Raw genomic sequence first — 26,094 nt, forward strand, 5'->3', positions numbered from 1 at the left:
AAGCAAGAGTGACCCATTGTATGGCACGTGTTTCCAGGGTTTTCCCCATGTTTGAATGGTTGACACACCCGTGGGTGGGCATCTGCAGCCGGTGCATGGTGGACCAATTGTGTCATTGTTTCTCTGTGTCTTGGTAGTTCTCAAGTGAGCAGAGGTGGCCAGCCTGAGGGCCGGCGTGCAACAGCGCTCGCTGCCGTGTGGCTCCCCCTGCACTGGGGGCCCACTTTTCCGGTGCCTGCAAGGCAGGAAGTGAGCCAGCCTGAAGACCAGCATTCCCTGCCCATGGCTCCCCATGCACCAGAAGATCTTGTAATATTCTAATGAGTTCTAAAGTCTATGGTGGTTTAGTTGGAGATCTCAGAGGGGAAAAAATTTCAGTTTTATTTGCCTTTATTTTTCCATAGGGTTGCTTCCTAGGCTTTTTATCACTATATAGAGCTGGTTTAAATTGGTCTAATACATCTTTTTTTATTTTAAAGGGAAGAGAAAACAAAAAACAACAACTAAGACAAAAACAAAATAACACAAAAACAATGAAAATGATATAGAATTTCAAAACAAGGTGATAGGAAGTTAAGAGTGCTTGTTATATTACATATTGTTATCTTCAACGAAGTTACTCAGATTATCAGATGTAAGAATGCAAGATTGATCAAACAATTAAAAAGAATAAAAAGAATAAAAAACATTAGAAATGATACAGAGTTTCACTAATCAAGATAGTAGGGATTCAACAATGGTTGTTATATAGCATATTGTTGTCTTTAGATTAGTTGTTCAGATTACCAGATATAAGCATACAAAATTGGTCAGAAAAAGAAAAATTTAAACATCAATTGTTCTTTTCAATAAACCAATAGACATCAGCAGTACAATTATCCCAGCTATCCTTGTATATCCATATATAGTTTTTCCCTTTCTTCTTTCTCTCTTTTCTCCTTTCCCTCATTCCAGTAGTTCCTTCCCTTTGAGCAACTTCTTTCCCTTATTTATTTCTTTTATGAGCATGGTCTCTAGTTGCATCCATTTTTCTAAAAAGCCTCAAGTTTACCTTTTCTATAGCTGAGTAATACTCTATTGTATAAAAATACCACATCTTTTTTATCCATTCCTCAGTTGATGGGCATTTGGATTGTTTCTAAGATTTAGCTATGACAAATTGTGCTGCTATAAACACGGGTGCACATATATTGCTGTGATATGATGTTTTCAGTTCTTCTGGGAAAATACCCAGAAGAATAGCTGGGTTGAATGGAACATCTCATCCTAGTTTTCTGAGGCATCTCCATGAACAGATCTTTCCTCCCAAATGATAACACTCTTCCAAGGGGTCTCTCGCAACTTTCATCAGTTTCATTTGAAACATGCTTAAAAGCCTCCACTGTAACTGATGCAAAATCCTTCCTAAACTTCAACTCCTTCCTTTTGCTGTGCTGAATGACGGTATTGGCTGGGTAGAGAAAGGTGAGCTTTCGGTTGGGTTTGGCCTTTGGCAGCTTCGGCTCCCACGCTGTGATGATGGGCAGATGGGCTGCGAGTGCTTGCGGTGGTTGATGAGTCACAGGGACGAGGTCTGACACTGTGGTGAGTTGCTCCACTCGGACAGCTTCTTCCGCTCTTTCTCAGAGAATCCCTCCAAAAACACGTCACACTGTCCCACGGGGTAGAGCCAAGAGGAGGGGAATTTCACAGCCCTCTTCCTGGCCTGGTGCACTCACGCCACCCTTCCCCATGCCCTAGCCACCACCCAGCCACCACCACTTCCAAGTCCGGCCACAAACTAACAAGGCGTCCTGCTGGACTTTTCAGCGGCTCTTTGTTTTCTTCTCTCCTTCATTGTCTGCCTAATTGGAAGCTTTGATTATTCTTACTAACAAGAAAAGTATAAACTCTATAGAATCTACCCTTTCTCTCAACTTTCTCTTCTGGAGGCTTTCATTGTCCATCTCCAATCTGGTCCGATTCCTCTCTCACTGTGTTGTCTGCCTTTATCCTGTAACTTTGACTTTTTCCTGGCTTGGTTCTGGTATTTCCTGGAACCCATGCCTCACACTTTTTCATTTTTTGCTCTCTTATTTTGTTGAGGGACCCCAGGAGGAACAAAGAACGGGGTTGGCAGGGAAGGTAGCATTCAGGAAAAGTGTTGCAGAGAGGACATGGGGCTGACTGGAAGGTGTGTGAGGGGGAGGGAGGAGGTGTTCTAGACTGGCCTGTCTGCTGTCTGCTAGGTCAGTCACTGATCTCCCAAATGGGCAGCCTGACCCTGCAGGTGGTAGGCGGCCCAGATAGATCTTCAGGGTCAAATCTGGGTTCCCAAAGTGCTGATGTGCAAGAACCACTGCTCATGTTTACAGCCACATATTTTGCTTCTCCTGACCTGTGGACAGATGTGGAAATGGCCAGCCTGGCCAGCCAAAGTAAGCAGAGAATCTTACAAATCAAACTTTTCTTCTGTTTTAACTGGAACGTCGGGACCCAGCTTCATGCCTCCAATCCTTTTCAGTCCAAAAGGAAACCAGCTGCCTCTGGTCTCTCATTTAGAGCACAGTGTGAAGACTATGCAGCATGGGTCTGATTAGCTGGTCTGGACCCTCAATACCTGGTGCTCCAGCTGTATGGGAGGCCTCCTTGCAGTGGGGCGATTGCATGAGGGCATCTTGTTGGTCCCTGCATGTGTACTCTGTGTGCCTCATCTCTCCCACACTTCATATCATAAGCTGTCTAGTAGGCATTATATCAGTCTTGTTTGGAACTGGAGAGAAAGAAGCTCAAGGTCACGTAAATATTAAGTGGGAGAAGTAGGATTTGTTTTATTAATGTTTTCTTTTGTTATGAAGTATTTTAAACAAACAGAAACATTCAAAGACTAATGTGGCTGACACTTCTGTACCCACCTATGGCCCACCCACAGGACTTTAATGTGAAGCCTTCTCTGCTTTGGAATTTTTTTTAAACAAAATGAAATATTTAATATAACACAGTTGAAGCCCTGTGCATGCCTTTCAGATGTTTTTCTTTTCCCTCCTGCTTTCTTGAGAGGTCATAACCATCTGAAGTTGGTATTTATTATTACCAAGAAAATATTTCTGCTGAATATAGTAATGTATATTAAAAACAATCAATAGTATTATTTTGCATGCTTTCAAATGTTGTACAAATGGTGTTGAACTGAATTTTCCCCTGGATTCTGCTTGAGTGTATTTAGGATATCCATGGTGATCATAGTGATATAGAGGATGGGCATGGCAAAGCTGGCTGGTAAAAATAAATGGGACCTGTCAGTTACAAGATCCCAGGAAAACACCAGGACCCAGTATGTAGAACTTCTCATGGGTTCCCATGAGATGTGGACTGCATATAAGGATGCAAACACCACAAGGAGCCTGCTATCGTGACTCCTCAGGGGAGCCCATGCTACATTTCCCAGATGTAGCTTGTACTTTTAGTTTTGCTTCTATCTTCTTTTTCTCTTATTCTACCCAAGTTCACTCTGCAAGGCTGGTTTTTCCCATACCCGTGCACCTCTCACTTTTCAAATATACTTCTGGCACTGTTTTTGGCTTGTCTCGTCTAATTGTTTGTTTGAGGCAATAAGGACCCGGAATATTTTTGATTGGCAAACCATTTTTAAAGAAACTACTGGATAACAATAGGTCATCTTTCCTTCAGCTTGCACTGAGCAATCAGTCTTTGTCACCTCTGAGAAAACGTGATCATTGGCCTTGGAAATTTAGTGTTCTACAATCTCCCAGCCTTGATGATTGAAATCTTGAAGATAGCTGAAATCTGTCTCTCTGTCTCTCTGTCTCTCTGTCTCTCTGTCTCTCTCTCTGTCTCTCTCTCTCTCTCTCTCTCTCTGTCTCTCTCTGTCTCTCTCTCTGTCTCTCTCTCTCTCTCTCTCTCTCTCTGTATGTGTGGTATAGGGTATCCAACCCAGGGCTTTGCACATGCTAAGCAAGTGCTCTCCCCTTGAACCACATCCTGAGCCCTCCTTAATTGCTAATGTGGATGTTTGAGTCAATTTCTTCACTTCCTTGGATAAAATTATAGGTTTCATTATTGGAAGTTTGTCTTGGTCAAGAATAATTCTTGCCAAACCATTCTGCAAATGAATGAATCATGAACAGTATTTTCCACAGTGTGGAGGTGGGGTAGAGGGTGATGGAAAGTGTAGACGAACCATAAAGCCAATATGATGTTAGAGGACAGAGCAATATCAGGATTTCCTCCCAGTTGCAATGGTCCTGAGACTTGTGAGCCTCTTCCATTTGGCACAGAGAATCTTTCTGGTATTGAATCCGAGAGGAAGTGGAGTGGCTTGATTTTACTGGGGGCCATTTCCCATGTTTTGCCTGATATTTTCCATGAGTCAAACAATATGAAGTGAAAAATTATAGTTATCTTTGTCAGCAATGAGATCTTTGGCTTCTAGAATAGTGATGCCCAATAGTTTCTGCAGAATCCAGGATGTGCAGAATTTCTCTGAAGATCAAAGTATTCTGTGCAGAACAGTCATCAGTAGCCACTAGGCACATGTAGCTATTGAGGAGTTGAATTATGGCTAGTGTGACTGAAGAATGGATTTTAAATTTCATGATTTAAATTAGAATAACCACATGTGGCTATTGTATTGGAAACAGGTCTGGGGAGTTTATACTAATGTGTGTTGGTGTAGTTTCAACAAGTCTTAATAAGTTCATGTTAAATTATAACTGATTTTATTTGTCCTTTCTTTCCCCAATCCAAAGTTAATCTAGCAAACTGGACAGTTTGGACTACTTCTTCTCCTCAAATATTGGTGTACACAGTGTTGTTTCTCCAAGAGCTTCTGAACCGGCTGTTTGCAGTCAGCTATCCTTGTGATTTTGTAGCTGTTGATAAGCACCAGGCAGTGGTGGCATATCTGCTGGCATTCTGTCATTACCCACCATTGGCAGTTGGTCCACAACTTCATTTCTCAGCTCCATCAATTCTGATTTCTTTAAATTTGGGCTGTCTCTGGCCTCCCTATCTTCCACCACAGTCTGTGTCACTCTGGAAGGTGAGCAGAGGAGAATGGGACTGATCTGGTTCCTGATGCCATTCCTGATTCTAGACTCTTGTCCAAACCTAGTTTCATTTCTTTAAAAGTTTTTGTTATTTTGGGATAATTGTACAGTTAGGGAAATTTTCCAGATGGAACAATGGCACAAAGAATCCTGTCCCAGATTCCTGCATGTGAATGTTATTCTACTATAGTTTCTTTATATTCCCAACTCCTCTCTTTAGAGAAATCTCTCTACATCTACATCTCTTTGTATCTACTTCTACATCTCTCTCTAGATATCTATATCTGATGGAGAACACTATGAAGCAGCCCTGAGAACGGTTTAAATTAATCAATTGACTTTCTTTTTTTAAAAAATTTTTTATTTTAAAGAGTAAAAGAAAGATAACATAATAATAGGGAGGACTTAGCAAATTACAGACAAAATGGTAGGAAATTATCAATGGTTATTGTTTTACATATTGTTATCTACAAAATAGTTTCTCAGGAAAACAAATAGACAAATAATAGTGAGTTACAGACAAAAGAGGTAGGAGATTATCAAGAGTTGTTGTGCTATAATTTGGTATCTTCAAAGTGGCTTCTAAAGAAAATAAATAGAGCTATACATGAGTGACCTATTGAAAAATCATTAACTATTCTCAATGGTTGTTGTAGGAAACACATAATAATAAACATACATCCATTTATGAAATAGGATAGGAACATTGCAAACTTTACACAGTTATGGATAGATTAGTAGGAAAATATCAATGGCTGCTGTAATACGTGGTGGTATCTTCAAAGTGGTGTCTCAGGAAGACAGAGATATGCAAGAAGGATCTAATAAGTAGTTACAGCCTAAGGGTTGTCAAAAATAGCATATTACCTCCTCACCAGTGCCTCCTTTCACTGAGGTATGATGGCTGGAAGGAAGGCCAGGATTGAAAAGAAGGACCAAGAGACTTGCACCTGTGTCTAGCAACAGGCTGTTTTCTTGTTCCTCCATAGTCATGATTACCCAGGACTCCTCGATGGAGATGACGGTCTGGCCAGAGGGAGAAGGCAGACCATGCCCCAAGCCCTCTCATTCCTGTTGGACTAACTGGTAGCATGGGTCTGAGCTCTGGGGCCTCCACCTCAGAGGGCAGACCGATCTCCAGTGGTCTCCTTTGCATCCAGGGCATGGCCCATGGGGCCTCTTAGGGCAGTTCCTCTTGAGGTGGCCTGGCTTTTAACAGTGGTAGCAGATGAATGCAGTTGTCGAGTTCTTCTTGGGGCCCCGGGAATCAGACCTGGGATCTGTTTCTCTTAGTGGTGCAGCAAAAGCAGCTGCTTTTTCTCGGTCTCTTTGTTTTCTCTCCTTGGCCTCCTCCTCATCATGGCTATAGAATACTGAGGAGGCAATTCTTACTAACATCTCAAGTGAACTATCTGGGGTGAAAGCCATTCTTTGTAGCTTTTTCTCTCCAGCTTCCCATTGCTTTGGGACCCCACAACCAGTTAGTGTCCTCTCCCCAACTGTCAGCACAGGCAGCAGGAATCCTGCTGCAGACTTCTCCAGAGCTTCACCACAGCCTGTACTGTCAGGGGAAGAATGGCTTCCAATGAGTCTCTGCAGGTATTGTGCAAGGTCCTCCTGGTTTACAGCTTCCGAGCAGCTCTCGTGACCCCAGTCCACTGGACCTCTGACTCCGAGGGCTTAGTCTGCATTCCCATGTTCTCTGAGTCCTTGTCAGCAGCTGCTCCTCCACTGGCTCTGGACCTTTCTGGTTCCCAATGGCAGGAGCAAGAGTGGCCCGTTGTATGGCATATATTCCCAGGGGTTGTTCAAAGTTTCAATGATTCACACACATCCATGGGTGGGCAACTTCAGTCGGTGCATGGTGGGCCAATTGTGTCACTGTTTCTCTGTGTCATGATAGATCTCAATTGGGCAGCGGCGGCCGGCCTAAGGGCTGGCGCGCAACAGCGCTGGCCGCCGCATGGCTCCCCATGCGCTAGGGGCCCACCCTCTGGGAGCCACCAGGCAGGAAGCTAGCCAGACAGAAGACTGGCACTCCCCATCCATGGCTCCCTGTGCGCTGGAAGCCCTCCTTCCGGGGAACGAGGAGGCCAGGAGTGAGTTGCCGGTCCGAAGACCCCAAAGACCAGCACTCCCTGCCCGAGGCTCCCCGTGTGCTGGGAGCCCACCCTCCGGGAGCCACCAGGCAGGAAGCTAGCCAGCTGGAAGACTGGCGCTTCCCACCCGTGGCTCCCTGTGTGCCGGAAGCCCTCCTGACTTTCCATGTTTACTTGTGAGTCTGTCCAAAGCCTAGGCCCTTTTTCTGGAGATGGGCAGTGGACTCATAGTAAGTGAACCTCTGTGAGTCATTAATTCCTACTAAGGCCTCTGATGGCAGATGAAGCCAGAAAGCCTCAAAGGATAAGACAAGGTCATAGCCAAGAGCACCTGGATCCAATATCAACTAGGTAAAGACTATAGCCTCAGGCATCTCACTCCAGGCTGGATTAACTTAATATCTTACTTGGAGAAGTCCTTGAGTCATTCCACCCTTCTTGAGTACTCTCCTCCCTTCTTCTAATAGCTAAATAAATATGGGACACCCACAGAAGGTTGTGGTCTTAACCCTGAGAGAATCTCAAATTCTGTGAGAGGGCTTTGATCCTCCTGGAGCCCTGAAATCATTCCTTTCACATCTTTTTATTTAGCTTTCACTGAACATTTGTTCAGGAGGTTGTGGACCTGATCAGCCCACAATAACTAAGGGATATTATTAACCTGATATATATCTATATCTACATAGATATATATCCATATCTCTTTCCAGATGTGCATGTATGTGTGTATATATCTCCCTAAACAGGTGTATTCTCACATATAGCTACAGTAACATAATAAAAACTATAAAATCAACATGAATAAAATACTATTATTTAATCTACAGATCTCATTTAAGTTTTTGCAGTTGTCCCAATAATATTCTTATAACAATAACAATAGAATCTTTCTTTTTTCCTTTTTTTTTCTTCTTTCTTTCTTTCTTTCAACTTACAGTATTTGGTATCTATCTTGCAAGCTTTTCATCTCAACTTTAAGAAAATGGTGTTCTTAACAAGTCATTTTTAAGAAAATGGTGGTGTTCATAAGTACAAAAATCATTATATCTAGTAGGTGACATTCTGTATAGTTCAGATAATAAGAAAAATTGTTACAAAATTAGGTTAAAATGCAGGATGTTTTGATAATTACTAGTTATCACAAAGGCTATAATTAGAAAAATGTAGAAAATAGAAGTACTCACTGATTCTTATTATTTTGAGAAAGCCAGAAATGATATTTTCTAAGAAATAAGCAATAATGTTAAAAGATGTCATCAATATACTGTATCTTTTGAAAGCCAAAACTCACTTTCCACTCCACAGAGGATTCTGATTTTTACATTCTAAAATCTCCTTGTCCAGAAAGGATCCAATTTAAAATCATCATCTGAATTGAGTTCATAAAACTGGTTACTTTTCTCCACAAGATTTTTCCATTGCAGTGCAAAGCCTACAAAACGACAAGTGACTAAGTTAGTCTCTTGGTAACTAACTCTTTGGTATTATGATACCAAAGATATTTTGGTAGCATAATAAAAAATTATTTACATTAACTCTCAACAGATACTAAGAAACTTCAGCATCCAAAGCCAAAGTTACTACAGTTATTGGGGTTAGAACTCACATGGTTCCTCCATATTATCAGATTTTGTTTACAAATTATACTGCCATGAAATCCAAAGGAGAAATCATAGTGGATCCTTCCAAAGTTGCAGAATTTCCCAAATGATTTTCTTCTCTTTGCAAAGCCTGTTCATTTTATCAGTATCTGTTAGTCATTTAGCTTTTGCAATATTTTCTTGAAGGTTTTTTCCCCCTTTGTTCATTTACTCTGGGCTAAATCATCTTAGGTAATTTCCAGGACAATAGAGTACTTGCTTGGGACAGAAGGGTACGGGCCAAAATATTCTGCAACATACTCAGCCCAAGCCTCTATAGGAAATCTTTTTTGGCGTGGTCTTAGGTAAACTTGCCCTTGTATAGTGAGTGATTTCTAATTTTATCCTGGGATTATTAGTGAGTGAATCACCATTTCAGTTGACAATAGGACAATAGTTGGTTTCTCACCTTCATTAGTTCTATAGTAATTTCTTCTGAGAGAAGGTTTACATTCTTAACAGGGCCACTGGCCCACGGAGGTCATGCTCACCTTCCCATTTGTCTTTGGCAAGTGCCAGTCTCTCATCTGCCAGGGGCCTTGAGGCATTCGTTTGAAGGTTTCCTAGGAACTCCAGATATGTTCTTTGACAGTTTATGACCTCAGTGCAGTACCTGGCTCCCCTGGGCTTCCTTGAAAAAACCATAGCAGCAGCTGCCAACGGCGTCCTCTACAACTTGCCCGGGATTGAGCCTGGGAATCTTACTGCCCACGGCAAAACTTTGTGATCCTGTATCTAGTCCCGGACCCCGTGCTGCATTCGGTTTCTTGTCTCATTATTCTCCCTCAGTCTGGAACCTCTCTACACCTTTCTTTACCCTTCTGGGGTCAGCTATTCTTCAGAATTTCCTTCAATTCATGTTTATCTGCTGTTTCCTCATGTTTGGATTTCGCTTGTACATTTTTGGGCAAGAATATTATGGGAGTGGTGCTGTGTCCTTCTCACTGAACTATACCAAGAGCACATCATGACCAATTTTTCACTTGCAATTACTTCCTATATTTGTCCATTGTTTGTTTCTATAATGGAATACCTGAAGCTGAGTATTTCATAAAGAAAAGAAGTTTATTCACCTCAGAGTTCTGGAGGTTCAAGGATGTGCATCAACATTGGGTGGGCTCTAGTGAAAGCCTCATGGCTGGTGCCATCACAGCAGGCATGTGAGAGGGAGAGATCACAGGGTGAGATGGGAGACCAGAGCACAGGTGGGGCCAAGCTCACTCTTTCACTCTGGCTGAGGCCTCATGAGAACGACTTCATTCATTCTGAAGACAGTTTCCTCACTAACTCAGATATCTCCCATTGGACCTCACCTCTTAAATATTCTTGAGCACCTCCCAGCATTATCACCCTGAGGACCAGGCTAGGAACACATAAAAACCATATGCAAATTATGGCATTGGCATAAGATGATGAATGCCAAGTTTAACCATTATCAACTTACCATTTTTTTCCTATGAAATTAATAACTTTCTGGTAAGATGCTTTGAGACTATGTAAATATTTTATTTCTCATCATACTTTTGCCTATTAATTTCTATCATTCTGGCTTCAAGCAATCATTACCATGTGGTAGTTGTCAAATGGTGATTCAAATTATATTACATTTATTTATGGACACTCATTTAAGGAACAGTGTTTTGCTCTCTATCTACTTATCTATCATCTATATGGACTCATGGATTCTTTTCATGAATTATATTGTATCACTATCATTATTTATTATGTTTCTGAAAATTTCCCAGATGTGAGCAATGAGAACCCTTTCTTTTTGGCTCTTTTGTCCTTTTATTATCATCCCAACTTGTTTTTTGAGCAATTTCTTACTTTCTGGTATAATAAAACATTCCAGTCTTATCTTGTATTTTGTGTGTTCCAACCCTGGAATCAATCATTTCTTTAAGGAATGGCCTTCATTTTGATGGTCTCATCTTGGTAGAGAAAACAAGAGCTAAAAGCTGGAACAAAACCGCAGCAAAGTTTTTAGATATAGTAATTATCAAATATAAAATATGAATTATGCATCTGTAACATATTTTTAAAAAGGCATGGTGGGTTCACACCTGTAATTCTTGTACTTTGAGAGGCTGAGACAGGAGGATTATAAGATGGAGCTCTACCTGGACAACTTAGTGAGCCCCTGTCTCAAAATAAAAAATAAAAAAAGGTGTGGGGATGTAGTTTAGGGCAAAGACCCTGGGTTCAATCCATGTACTACCAAAAAAAAAAAAAAAAAAAAAACAAACCAGAAAAAGTAGTGATAAAAATTTAAGATACTGGTGATAATGAAAGACAAACAAACATATCTGAAAGTACCAAGTAGGATTTTTATAAAGACAAATATAAAAATTAAGATTAAAAACCCAAATGAAGGGGTTGGAGATTTAGCTCAGTGGCACAGCACCTGCCTGGCAAGCGCAAGGTCGTGAGTTCGATTCCCAGTACCAGAAAACAGAAAACAAAAACCTCAAATGATCACTTAAAGAAAAAATTAGTGATAACCATAAAAGATAGACATATTGGGGGAATTATCCAAATGTGTAACAGACAGACAGATGGGTAGAAACCTGAACAGTGAACAGACCTGGAAACAGCGTAGGGAGAGTGAGCACAGGTCTGACTAAGGATCTAAAAGGAAAGGACAAAGGAAGACAGGACAGTTTAGGAAATTTTAAAAAATTGTTATTTTTAATGGACATAAGTAATTATACCTATTTATAGGGTACAGCATCATATTTCAATATAAGTATAAAATATGTAATCAAATCAGGGTAATTAACACATCTGTGTCCTCAAACATTTATCATTTCTATGTGCTAAGAACATTCAAAGCCCTTTCCTTCAGCTAATTTGAAATAATGTTAATTACAGTTACCCTACTGTACTACACAACACTAGAACTTATTCCTTCTGTCTGATTTTGCTGTTGTTTTGTGGTAATGAGAGTTGAACCTAGGGTCTCAGACATGCTAGGTGAGCACTCTACCCATGAGCCGTATTGTCAGACCTCTAACTGACTTTGTACTTGTTAATCAACTGCTATGCCTGTTAATCAACCACTTACACCCTTAGGCTGTCTGTCTTTTCTGGCCTTGAGTAACCATTATATTGTACTCTACATCTATGAGAGCAACTCTTTTAGCTGTAGAGAGGGGTTCTTTCTTTCTTTCTTTCTTTCTTTCTTTCTTTCTTTCTTTCTTTCTTTCTTTCATTCTTTCATTTCTTTCTTCCTTCCTTTCTTTTTTCTTTCTTCCTTCTTCCTTTCTTTTTCTTTCTTCTTTCTTTCTTTCTTTCTTTCTTTCTTTCTTTCTTTCTTTCTTTCTTTCTTTCCTTCTTTCTTTCCTTTTTCTCCTTCCTTCCTTTTTTCTTTCTTTCTTTCTTTTTTCTTTCTTCCTCTTCCTTTCTTCTTTCTTTTTTCTTTCTTCCTCTTCCTCTTTCTTCTTTCTTTTTTCTTTCTTCTTCTCTTTCTCTCTCTCTCTTTCTTTCTTTCCTCTTTCTCCTTCCTTCCTTCTTTCCTTCCTTCCTTGGTTTCTCTCTTTCTCTTTTTTTCTTTTGCAGTACTGAGGATCAAAGTCAGGGGCACTCTACCACTGAACACATCCATGGCTCTTGCTATTTTTTAATTTGAGGCAGGCTGTTGTCAAATTGCCTTGGCTGGTTTCAAACTTGCGATTTTTCTCCCAGAGCTTCACAAGTAGCTAGGATTAAATTTTCTTTGAGGTGATAATGACTGAGATTTTTATAGAATCAATGAATAAGTATGCATAATTCAGATTCAGGAAGCCCAACGAATTTGTAGTACTGTAAAGGAATTCTTCTGTAGTTAAGCTGAAGAGGGGCTTCCGGCGCACAGGGAGCTGCAGGTGGGGAGCACCAGCCTTCTGGCTGGCTAGCTTCCTGGCTGCTGGCTCCCGGAGGGTGGGCCCCCAGCACATGGGGAGCCATGCTCATTTGGGATCTATCATGACACAGAGAAACAGTGACACAATTGGCCCACCATGCACCAACTGCAGTTGCCCACCCACGGATATGTGTGAATCATTGAAACTTTGAACAACCCCTGGGAATATATGCCATACAATGGGCCACTCTTGCTCCTGCCATTGGGAACCAGAAAGGTCCAGAGCCAGCAGAGGAGCAGCTGCTGACAAGGACTCAGAGAACATGAGAATGCAGACTAAGCCCACGGAGTCAGAGGTCCAGTGGACTGGGGTCACGAGAGCCGCTCGGAAGCTGTAAACCAGGAGGACCTTGCACAATACCTGCAGAGACTCATTGGAAGCCATTCTTCCCCTGACAGTACAGGCTGTGGTGAAGCTCTGGAGAAGTCTGCAGCAGGATTCCTGCTGCCTGTGCTGACAGTTGGGGAGAGGACACTAACTGGTTGTGGGGTCCCAAAGCAATGGGAAGCTGGAGAGAAAAAGCTACAAAGAATGGCTTTCACCCCAGATAGCTCACTTGAGATGTTAGTAAGAATTGCCTCCTCAGTATTCTATAGCCATGATGAGGAGGAGGCCAAGGAGAGAAAACAAAGAGACCGAGAAAAAGCAGCTGCTTTTGCTGCACCACTAAGAGAAACAGATCCCAGGTCTGATTCCCGGGGCCCCAAGAAGAACTCGACAACTGCATTCATCTGCTACCACTGTTAAAAGCCAGGCCACCTCAAGAGGAACTGCCCTAAGAGGCCCCATGGGCCATGCCCTGGATGCAAAGGAGACCACTGGAGATCGGTCTGCCCTCTGAGGTGGAGGCCCCAGAGCTCAGACCCATGCTACCAGTTAGTCCAACAGGAATGAGAGGGCTTGGGGCATGGTCTGCCTTCTCCCTCTGGCCAGACCGTCATCTCCATCGAGGAGTCCTGGGTAATCATGACTATGGAGGAACAAGAAAACAGCCTGTTGCTAGACACAGGTGCAAGTCTCTCGGTCCTTCTTTTCAATCCTGGCCTTCCTTCCAGCCATCATACCTCAGTGAAAGGAGTCACTGGTGAGGAGGTAATATGCTATTTTTGACAACCCTTAGGCTGTAACTACTTATTAGATCCTTCTTGCATATCTCTGTCTTCCTGAGAAACCACTTTGAAGATACCACCACGTATTACAGCAGCCATTGATATTTTCCTACTAATCTATCCATAACTGTGTAAAGTTTGTAATGTTCCTATCCTATTTCATAAATGGATGTATGTTTATTATTATGTGTTTCCTACAACAACCATTGAGAATAGTTAATGATTTTTCAATAGGTCACTCATGTATAGCTCTATTTATTTTCTTTAGAAGCCACTTTGAAGATACCAAATTATAGTACAAGAACTCTTGATAATCTCCTACCTCTTTTGTCTTTAACTCACTATTATTTGTCTGTTTGTTTTCCTGAGAAACTATTTTGTAGATAATAATACGTAAAACGATAACCATTGATAATTTCCTACCATTTTGTCTGTAATTTGCTAAGTCCCCCCTATTATTATGTTATCCTTCTTTTATTCTTTAAAATAAAAAAAATAAGCTGAAGAATATTGAAAACTTTGAAAAAGTCTTAAAAATAACCAGAGAATAAAGATGAGTTGATATAAGTTCAACATTTACAGCTGACTTTTCCCACAGCCAAGTGGTATCCAGAGGACAATAGAATAAAATTTTCAATATTCTGAGAGAAAATCACTTGAAAATACCTAGAATTATAGGAAGATTTTCAGAAGAAAATATAGAATATCTTTATGATCTTGGGATAAGAAACAATTTAAAAAAAACCTAAAACACACAATTTATATAAAGACAGATTAATGCATTTGATTACATTTAAATACATGTTTACAGTTGTAATGATCAGATTAGGGCAACTGGCATATTTATGACCTAAAGTATTTATTTCTTATGCTGAGAACACTCACAATCTTCTCTTCTAGCTATTTTGAAGTATTCAGTTGTTGTTAACCATAGTTATTCTACTGTGAGGTAGAATGTTGGACATTATTCCTCCTACTCAAATATGCCCCTGTACCTGTTAACCATTCTCTCTGCATCCTCTCTCCTAAACTTTCCCAGGCTCAGGCAAACAGTGGTCTATCAGAAGGATCTTGTCAGATTTTTATCAGAATAATCTTAGAGACTGAAAAGACAATTCACAGCAAAGGAGAAAATATTTGTAGCATGATAGCTGTGGAAAAAATCAGTATCTAAAAGATCAATTCCCTTAAAAATTGGTTCTAAAAAGAGATGAACAACTGTGGTGGATTAGCTGATGGGCAACTTGTGATCCCCAGCGGAACTGAATCAGTGTGGTTCTGGGTACGGAAGGCCCACCTGAGGACTGTTGCCAACAGCATAAAAAGAGAACTGGAGGGAAAAATGGTTTGTTATTGATCGTCCTGGAGAAGCTTGTCTTGGTGCAGACTTTCTAGCTTTTACTACTGACTTTTGGGCCTTCCCAGTGCAGATCCTTGATACAGACTTGCTTTAGACATTGTCATGGGCTCTAGACCTTCAGCTGGACCCTGGGAGGACATTGCCCCAGGCTGTAGGTCTTCAGATGGAGTTGTGTAGGACATTGTCCTGGGGTTTAGGCCCTCAGCTGGATTCTTTGGGTCTCTGGTGTGTGGACAGATCTCCTACACTCTTTTGCATTTGACCCTTTGAGTGAATATTATAAAATAATCTTATAAATTATGTGTCCTGTATGAAATCTTTTCCCTTATAAACCCTGATTACAGCAACAACCCAATAGAAAAATGAGTAAAAGGATTTGACAGATGCAGTGACACAGAAGAGGAACACAAATAACCAATTAACATTTAAAACTACATATGATAGATCTCATGAGAAACCAGAGACATGCATGCTTAAACTACAATGAATTGTAAACACATATCCATTAGATGGGCAAAATTCAAAGTTTCTGAAGAAAGCCATGTTTTCACAAGGTTATGTAAAAGCAGGAACTTGTAGACGCTCTGACGAAAGTGTAAATTGGTACAATAACTGGAAAAAAATAGTCACTATTGATTGATGTTGAAAATGTGGGTATCTTATGACCCAGTAATTCTACATTTTGGCATATGCTCAGCTGTTGTGTTGTGTAATGTGGTAGCCACTAGCCACATGTGGTTGTTAAGTCCATGAAATATGTCTAGACTGCATTGAAATATATTGTGAATATAAATTATTTAGTGGATTTTGAAGATGTAGTAAAAAAATTAAAACAACTCATTTAAATTTATTTTAAAATATTTACTACATGTTGAAATGAAAATATTTCGGATATACTGGTTTAAATAAAATGTAGCACTAAATTAATTTCATCTTTTTTTATTCTTAAAAATGTGCCTATTGTGCAATTTAAAGTGGCAGTTGTGGCTCTCACATGTGGACTCCCTTGCTTTTCTTTGTGTAGTGCTGCTAGAGAGACGTCCTTACATGTGCACACCAGGAGGCAGATAGACGATTGCAAACAGCAGCGCTGTTTGAGTTTGAAATAACCCACATGTCCACTGAGCAGAGAATGGAGAAATATATTTTGTCATGTTAATTTAGTGATAATGAATGTCGTATGCATATAGTGACAATATATGAAATATGGCTCTTTCTTATGAATATGCTCTTTCTCATGTTAAAGGGGTGAAACAAGTTGCAAAGAACATGTAAAGTGCAATTTCAGTAATCTAAGGTTCAAATTAAATGCAGTATTGTAAATTTTTAAATTTAGAGACTGTGTGTTCACAAATGGTCAAATTAAAAAGAACAACAAAGAAAGAAGATAGAGAGGAAGGGGAGGAGAAGGAAAGGTGGTAGTTCTAAGGTACTGACATTTCTGTTTTCAGCCAGGTAGGGAGTATAAAGTGTATTTTGTTTTCCTTATTCTCCAACGTAATTCATTAACTATTTAAAAAAATACAACAACTGGAGAATGGACACAGGAAAACTGTTGATTCCAACCCTGTCATTTCTACAACTTTGCTCATTAGTGAAAACAGCTAATGAGCTTGTGGGAACGTGGCTTTGCCCTCACTTCCGCCCTGCAACTCTGTAATTGGTCTAACAGATGTGTACTTAATTTCATGCAGAATCTTAGCTTCAGAGAGTTTGGGAAATTCTGTTCTCAGCATCCCCGCATCTCCAAATGGAAAGAGTCTAACCTTTACTTCTTTGTTCGCTCTTTTCCTGCCTTCTATTAGATTCATAATATTATTCATATTCCCTTTGCTTTTTTTTTTTGCCAACTTGGGAATGTACAGATTACATTTCTATTCCTTAGTGAGTACCATAATTTTTAAAGTTAGATTTTATTAATTTTAATTCTTGCAACATTACTGGGGTATTGATCTCATCTTTGTAACCAAGGCAAGAACTTCTACTATGATTAGCGGCATGCCGAACATCCCATTTTCTAATCTTGTTATAAAAAGTTTTATTTTTATATCGTTAATTACAGTTTACTCAGTTTACATTGTTTTAAAATTTAAAAAAGTTTTGTTTGCTCACCATTGTTTATTGTAAACTGCTTTTATTTTTGTTTCTACTGAGTATATCCTTCTGGGCACACAGAGAAGAAAAAGTTAACACACTGAGGGTACTTCGTGACAGTCTGTATTAGTCCCTTTTTCATTATCATGCCGAAATATATGAAGCTTGGTATTTGTAAAGAAAAAAGGTTTATTTAACTCGGTGTTGGAGGCTAAGAGACTAAACAGCCCAATACTGCGTCTGGCAAGGGCCTCCTTGGCTGCATTGCCTCATGATGGACAGCATCACCTTGCCAGACAGGAAGAGCAAGGCTTAGGGACCAGACATGTGACCTCCCAATAGTCCTGTCTCTTAGAGGTCCTACTTCTCAGTACTGCCACACTGGCAACCAAACTTCCAGCACAGGAACCGTCAGGGGACACACTCAAGCCATAGCATAGTGCAGATGATTTGTAACTAATATACCTACCTTATAGGCTTATTGGGCAGATTAAATAAAATAATAAAGATTTAAGAGCCAAGGACAGTTCATGCCACATAGAGATTAGCAAATGTTGGAGAGTGGTTATAGGCTATCAGTATAAATGATTTGTAAAGTCATTTGTAAATCATTTTCAAATATTTTTCCATGTTAAGGACAGGTGAGTTAGATTGAATTCTTTGGAATAGTTCTTTGGAAAGTTTGTTTTGCAGTGAACTTTGCAAGAAGGCAGAGCTGGACTATCACTGCAACTGAAGCTGCAGCGGATCCTACAGGGATCCTAGTAGATCCAGTACTCTGTCAGAGTCATCCCCCATCAGCCAGCAGCTCCCCTCATCAACCGGTTTCTGGTTTTGGGCTGCCCCACTGGAGAGACAGTGGTGTAACCTTGGCCAAAGCAATCCTCTGTCTCAGGAGTGTTTAACTATACTACAGACCGTCAGCAGCTAAGTAGTCAGACTTGAAGAAGGCCTCAGAGAACTCCTCTTGACTTTTCTGGTTCCAAGGCCTTCACACTTGATCTGTGCCACACTACCAGCATTCCATGGTCTCCAGCCCGCAGGCAACCTGTCCTTGGGCATTTTGGTCACCATAATTGTGTAAGCCAATTACTTAACAAATTCCTTCTCACGTATCTATATACATGTAGCTATGTATGTATACATTTTCTGTCTCTCCCCAAAAGCCTAACACACGGGGGCTTAAGGGCCAGAGTAGGGGAGAGGAATGGACAGGTAAAGTATAGGGGATTTTTAGGCCAGTGGAACTATTTTGTTTCCTATTCTATATTACATTGGGGTACATGTACATGTATCAAACACGCATGTATTCAATAGGCCTGTAGAACAGGAAGAATGAACTCTAATATGAATGGTGAACTTTACTAAATAACGTGTTTGTATTGACTTATCAAGTACAATGAATATACTACACTAATGGAAGGTACTAAAATAAGGAAGAGAGTGAGGGGAAAACAACGTATAGGGAATTCTGCATTCTCTCCTCAAGTTTTCTGTAAACAAACACTTAAAAAAATGAAGACTATTAACTAGAAGAAAAAAACAAGCATCTGTTTCCGTAGCCTACCAGAGGTAGCCACATTAACAAGTAGCCATGACTAAATTAAAGAGAAGATACACTCAGAAGCAGAGGAGAGGAGCTCTCCTTGTCATAGGCTGGACAAAGGCCCTTCCAGACAGTTGTGAACTATCAGGACATAAATCTACAAATAAACAGCTGCTTTGTTTATGGATGCATAATGGGTATCACCAGAGCTTGACTCATGTTTCAGGATTGTTGCTGTCTCCACAATGAGCTATGACACAAGCATTGTGTCTTGTTCTACACATTCATAGAATGGTAGGGGATCTGGTCCTGTCACAGGACATTTGATAAACAAACAAGACAAATTGGAGTCGATTCTCCTGGTGATTGCCAGTGCTGGCGTTTTTCCTTCTGGCAATTACCCTAAGTTCCTGGCATCTAGTTTTGTCTTTCCTCCCAAGCTAAAAGCAGAATGGACTTGACCTCAACTGACATAAAATATGGAAGAATGCATATGCATTGAGACAAAGTTAATGAATTTTCAGGGGAATTTTTTCCATATCACTGAGTGAAAGCCCACATTTTGAATAATTGCTCAAAGGCAACGTGGAAATGTCTTGTTTATTATCTGGTTCTTGAAAGAGAACGTTGTTCCAGATGCAGTTTCTTCGTCTATTGTTGGTTTGTTTGAATATTTAGAAACACTGAGATTCTTCATTTATTTGTTTATTAACTCAATTGATCCGTTACTATGTGACAGGCATTGTGTGCATGAATTTGCTAGTGGAGAGCTTCACTAATATTTGTCCTACTGCAGTACTAGGTGGTGGGCAGGAGGAGAATCCTTTCTTTTTTCTCCTTCCTTATTCTTGCCTCAAGCATAATGGACCTTTCGCTTTCATGTCTTCCCTTTTCTTACTCTTTCCTTGCACATGGGCTTGTGTGGTTTGAGGTCTACCATCTTTGCCACCATTTAGAACAAGAGGAATGAACAGGATCCAACCCAGGTAGAAAAAGCCCATTTCTGCAATTTCACATATATGGGAATGCTTCTGCCCATCTTATCTGTACATCTCTTTGGATTTGCATAGAATATTTATCTCCATAAAAGCTGGATTGGATATGTAGATTATCATGAATTTCAAAGTTGTCCTTTTACAGCATTTATACGTGACCTATAAATAATATTAAGAATAAAACAAAGCAAAAAAGCCATGAGTTCCGAGTCCTGCAAAGGTGATAATTCATTGGGAAGTGTATGTCAAAGCGCTCCTAGTTTGAAGAATGTGAAGGGAGGCTCTGAATACCCTTGTATGACTATACTTAGGAGTGCACAGTTTTGTAAGGGGCTGGTCGTAGGTGGCTGACAGGTTTCCTGTCTTAGGACTTCTCTCCATTAGAAGAAAATGAAATGTTTCTCGTACACTTAGCAGTCATAGAACTAACATTTCTTATACTTTCAAAATCTTTTGCAGGAATTTGAACTACTTGCTTATGAAAGACAAAATGTCTTTTATGAGTTATATCCAGTTTAATGTTCATAAGGAACTCCCAAGGAAAGATGACAGCTGAAGCACTAAATGTGCACAGTAAGTTGAACATCTTTTTAAACAGAACTTTGCTTGGAATTCTTTAGTGACAGACAACTTTCTGTTACTGCAGATGTTGCTCTGTAAATTCACTGTGAAATGGCACTTAAAAGTAATGAAAGGAAATGCTTTATAGTTTTGAATTCCAAACTTAAAATAAAACTTCCCAACTTAAGTAGGAAAATTATATAGCTTAGAGACTATTTGAACACTGAGAAGAAAGGAGAGGAATCAAAAATCACATCTAGTAGAAGTGTAAGGTTTCGCATGCATTTAGATATAACTAACTAACTTTAGGATGGGGGTGGTTGGTTCCAGTGACCACAGTACAACTCTAGTTAGAATAAAAGCCATCTGTGTTGCATATGACAACTCTCTTCCCTAATATTAAAAGGTTAATAGTTGTGACCTTGACCTTTTTTACAATGAGTGTATAAGGATGCAGCGTTCCTCTGATTATTTGATAACAAAGTGATACACCAAGCACAGATTTATTTGAAGAAGTTGGGATTTAGTGAATGAACAATTGTGGATCTCGAGTTCTTGTTTATAGTCAGCAGCTGATAAATGATCTCATTTCTGTCATTAATGATTCTTTCATTTATTGAAATAAACACTTTAGAGCACTAGTCAGGGTGTTTGAAGCAACTTCACTAGTAACTTGATTGGTCATGTAAGCAACATGTAGAATTATAAAATTCTGTACACCTTAAAGAAGACATTTTTCCGGCCGGGCATGGTGGCGTACACCTCTAATCCCAGCACTTGGGAGGCTGAGGCAGGAGGATCGTTGTGAGTTAGAGACTAGCCTGGGCTACAAAGTGAGCTCAAGGCCAGCCTGAACTGCATAGTGAGACCCTGTCTCAAAAGACAAAAAAAAAAAAAACAAAAAAAAGTTTTTCTACTTCTAGTATTTTCCTGATTTTATTTGTTAGACTAAAATTAAATGCAGCTGGAATTTACTTTGGTGTAAGTAGTAAGGTATTGATCTAGCTTTCCATTTTTCCTTTCAAATTGCTAGCCAATTATCTAAAAATCATGTATTAAGGATGCAACTTAAAAATGTGCCTGTGTACAAAGCTATTAAAGTGAATATTAATAAAAACATGGAAAATTTTTAGTATGACTTTCTGTATAGATGGTTTATTCTAATTAAGATGAATTCAAGGTTTAATGAGGACTTATAAAAAAATAAATTCAAGCAGGGCATGGTGATACATGCTTGTAATTCCAGCACTCTGGTAGTCTGAGGCAGGAGGTTGTGAGTTTGAGCCTAGCCTTGGCAACTTAGCAATTTAGTGAGACTATCTCAAAATTAAAAAAAAAAGGGGGCTGGGGTTGTAATTTAGTGCAAAGGCTGGGGTTCAAGCCCCAATACCCTCCCACCCATATTCATGAATTAGTAAGAGACTTTTCTACCTACAAAAATTTAAATAGGGGCATAGAATTGCCCCTGAGTGGAATAAAGTGACTTGTATGAAAAATGCAGAAAAAAATATTTTGAGACGTACATAGAGAGATGAGCACTTATTATCTACATGCTGCCTTGTTTTGGGGGAGCTGTATCTCTCTGGGCTCTGCTCTGTGAGTAGAATCATAATCACCTTTTTTGCTTTGGCAGACAAACACAATCCTAAATGGTATAGTACAGTTTTTGTTGGTGTTTTGCTCTCTTCACTCTTTCTTTAGCAAGGATCACTTTTTAAATTTGAAAAGCATTACTAGAAGTAAAGACTATTTTGAAGGCTGAGAGATGACAAGCGATGATAACCAAGACAGTGAAGTGTTTAGTGGGGGGGGGGGACAGAACAATTAGAGAAATGTAATGTAGTGTACTGAAGGACAGCTATTTTACTATGATCTGCATGTTAAGTGCCGGAATAATCTGCACTCTGTTTTTATAACACACAAATAACCAGTAAGAGTTGATTTTCGAAATTTATTATTTTTTTTTTTAAAAGCAACTTCCAGGGTTTGTCATTGTACAGGTTCAGCCCAGTCTCCTATAGCACGTACAGTGATAACTGATTTTTTTTTTTATAACAATGACTCAGAGGCGCTGAAGATCCATAACTGAATTATAACAGAAAAAGAAAGAGTTAGAAGAAGAGTTTAATGTTAAGTGCATTTAAAAATCATATTCTAATTCTTTTAAATTGGTTATCCAAGTATGATAATATAGCTGAGCTCAGATAACTAGAAAAGGCAATTGACTAGAACACTCCATTCCCACCTGGTGTGCATTAACAGGCTTTTTATTGCATATATCTTTATATAGTTTGCAAAATAATTCAACCCGTTTTACACAACATTAGTTTTTTTTTTTTTTTTTACTGAGTTGGCATTGGGCTGAAACTGTTGCTTTTTTTCTCATGATTATGATTTTTTTCCAGTTCCTTGATGGATTCCCCCCATCTGATGTTGTTCACAATTTAATTTATATATGATAATTCAAAATTATCTCTGCTCATTCTAATGAAATTTATAGTGAGATTACCTGTGACCAGATATCCAATATTATTCATTGATTTATCCACCAGCTCTGTTTACCTTGGTAAAAAAGAGACCTCATGTCTCACTGAAGTGTGTACTAAGCTCCCGGAAAGAACTGTGAGCTGGCTGTCAATAGAGGGGATCACAGTTCCTAGCAAGGTTCTCATTAATGCTGTGCAAACAAGGGTCTCGTCATTTCAGTAACTATTTGTACAATTATAAAGGCAACACAGTCATGGGAAAAACCAACAAGCACAGCTTGATAGAATAACTGCCATGAAATATCATTGGCTTTATAATAATTTACTACAACTGTTCTTTTTATTCACACTGGATAGGAAATGCTTCCATCTAACACATGGAATACGAATATATACAACAAAAATTTGGTTTTTATAAAAAAAAAAAGAGAGAGACTTCATAAGGACAATAACACAAGGGTTGAAAAAAAATAATTTCCTGCAGTTTCCTGATCACAATCATGTCTTCCTTTAAAGGGAATGACGCAGAACTGATGGATTTTTGTAAACCAGTTAAAGAATTCTTTTGCCTGTAACAGCCTACTATGAAAATACACTGTTTTACTTTGTGCATACAGTAGGTAGAAATTTCTCCTTCTTAACTGAATGCATATAGGTGATGTGGTGGGTTGGTTTTAAGGACAAACCCTGCTAATCCTTTTCAAAATCACCGTATATTTGCAGTTCTCTAATTCCTCAATATTCTGCCACAAAACCTCCTGGAAACTGCACAGGGCATCTGAGCGAATTGCTGCTGAGATCCTGAACGTGTGTTCTTGCCTGATGCTGCCATCTTGTTGCACGGCAATATCAGCATCAGGCTTCAGCTTTCGGGTAGCCGCGCCAGTCACGTGGCAGTGGTGTGAGGGGACTGTTTCGTACTGCCAGCAGTCAAAACAGTTGCCGTGGGCTCAATGTCTCTGCGGTGTGAACCCAGGGGATCCATTCTCCTAAGGAATGGTTTTCTGGGGCCCAGCAATGTCACTGCAGGTGGCTGAGACATTCTGGCCCCTGCTTCATGAGGGACTATACTAAAGAAGTAGCCTAAATAGTCTAAAAATAGACAATGCAGCAGAGCTGGGTGGGCAGGAGGGATGCTGCTTTCATAGATTGTGAAAATCATCTCTGATTTTAGCTCCGTGAGAAGGTTGGGAGGTTCTTAGGCAGAGGCAGCCATGTGAGAAGGGGAGGGCCTGAGGTGCACTTGGAGAAGTGTCAGTCTGGTGTTGGTCTTGCAGATTCAGTGTCTCCGGTCCTCCACTAGGGCACTCTCCTAGGTTTAGTCTCCCCTGACTGTACCTTTTATGCTGGTGGACTTTTCCATCCCCATACAAATCCCTATTTATTTTAGTTTTCTAGGGTTCACTTCTCTCAGTTGTGACTGATGAATGGCTGGTGTTTTGACTTGTGATTTGAGAGGATGGTTGAAGGAATCATTGAGTAATTGGGAAACTGTGCTGGAGTTGATTAGCAATGTCTGCATGGGCATAGGAATTTGTGTTAATGGAATACATGCCACATGTGCTAATGTCTCTGTTCCAAGCAAGGTGAGAGAGTGAGGCTGGCTTGATGGATTCTTGTGGGATCTTTGGAGAACAGAGTCCAAAGCACTAAGCTTATATGTCTTTTATATTCTGCTTTGTTTCAGAGAAGATTTAAAAATATGAAGGATTTATGATAGGAAGTTTTGCACCAGTGGAAAACTGAAGGAGATCATTTTGAGTAGGCTGGTATAGGAAGTCTTTGACAATGATCTCTGTTTAGACCCCTGGGTGAAAAAGCCCAATGGTTTGGCAAGTTATCACTGGGCTCTCCGGTGAAATAGATTCAGAATGACTTGGAGGAATGGGATCGGTCTCAGGCATGGTGGGGATTTCAGGCAGAGCATTTTTATGTTGCACACCTGGTGTATTTCTCCTTGCTTAACAGTTGCTATTATTTGTAAGTATGTTGAAAAACCTAGGAGAAGTATATTTGCATCTCTGCACACATGCCTTTTTTGAAGTTAATCAAATCAGAAAACTTGGACATAGTTTCCTCATTATGTCAGGACTACTGTCTCTCAGTTCTGCCTAGCTGTCTCTGGGATACACCTTTACTGAGAAAGAAAGAAAAAAAATCAGTGATATCATGTGGTAGGTGTTAATAACACTATTTGGGGAAGGTCAATTCATATGTGTCTCTGGAAAACAGGATCAATCACTTTTTCATGTCTCAAGTGATTTAAACCAAAGCCAAATCTTGATTTTTAACATGAATCATTAACAGCGTTGCTCTTTGACAATGCCACTTTCTGTTGATTTAGGGGACTGTGTCCTGCCAAAGCCACCTCTTCTGGCTGCTGATGGCCGGTGGGTTTGAGAAACTGTCTGATGCTCCTATCAGTACTTTCCTGTCAATGCACACGACTGATTTCACTTACACATCAACTTGGCAACGTACCTTACCCATCGGTAAACACCTGCTCCCTTCCTCACTTGGAAACTGCTAGAATGTGAAAGGAAAATGAGGCATAGCCTTTGATCCACCTGCAAATCCCGGAGGAACATCCTTTTGAATACCTGTCTGAGTTGAGTTTCTTGACACCCCGGGGTTTCCAAGCTTTTCCCATATTGTAGGCAAAGGTTTCTCCCTTCCCGAGGGGTACACATTGGGGAGGAATCCTCGGTTTCTGGGCCAAGGGTCCGGGGGCAATTCATGAGGTGGAGTGGAGGAGGGAAGGCAGCATTTAAAAACTGAGCAGTGTCACTTCTTACCCGACTCTGTGCTTCACTCTCATAGAAATGATTTTCTTACGGTCTCCACGAGACATAATCCTGTTGAGAGCATCTTGGCAATTTCACCATCTCTGGAACTGTCTAGAGGTGACGGATGGCTGGCTATCAATGTGATTGTAGTTGCCTCATCATTTGTTTTCAGGCAATTAAAGAATTTCTGTTCCTTTCCGCTCATCACAATATCAGTATATTGGTGCTGCCAACCAATTTTTAAAGTATGTGAATGTCAGCCGGCTTAATCACCACTCATCCCCTCTAGCTCAAAAGACTTGTTCTAACAGCAGAGGAGCATCCTCCCCGAAGTTTCTGAGATGGCCCAGAGCACAACTTTGGGCTCTAGACAGAAGGCCTGGGAGGAGGTCGGGAGGGGGGCGGTGCCCTGTTGGGAGGTGGAGCCTGAGGGGGAGGGGGAAGGTTGGAAGGGGGGGATGGGAAAGG

At 40.2% G+C, this 26,094-nt stretch overlaps 1 protein-coding gene and 1 pseudogene across 1 annotated transcript in view; both read right to left on the reverse strand.

Moving 5' to 3' along the window:
- LOC102026130 overlaps nt 1-25,330 on the reverse strand; it is a 26,662-nt pseudogene extending 1,332 nt beyond the window's left edge.
- Antxr1 (anthrax toxin receptor 1) overlaps nt 22,292-26,094 on the reverse strand; it is a gene marked incomplete in the record, with an annotated part of 213,545 nt that continues 209,742 nt past the window's right edge. The window contains 1 exon segment of the mRNA XM_013514693.1: nt 22,292-26,094. Within this exon segment, the coding sequence (XP_013370147.1) occupies nt 25,993-26,094 (102 nt within the window).

This window comes from Chinchilla lanigera, unplaced genomic scaffold, assembly GCF_000276665.1.
Source record: "Chinchilla lanigera isolate Chin_1 unplaced genomic scaffold, ChiLan1.0 scaffold00023, whole genome shotgun sequence".
Taxonomy (NCBI): domain Eukaryota; kingdom Metazoa; phylum Chordata; class Mammalia; order Rodentia; family Chinchillidae; genus Chinchilla; species Chinchilla lanigera.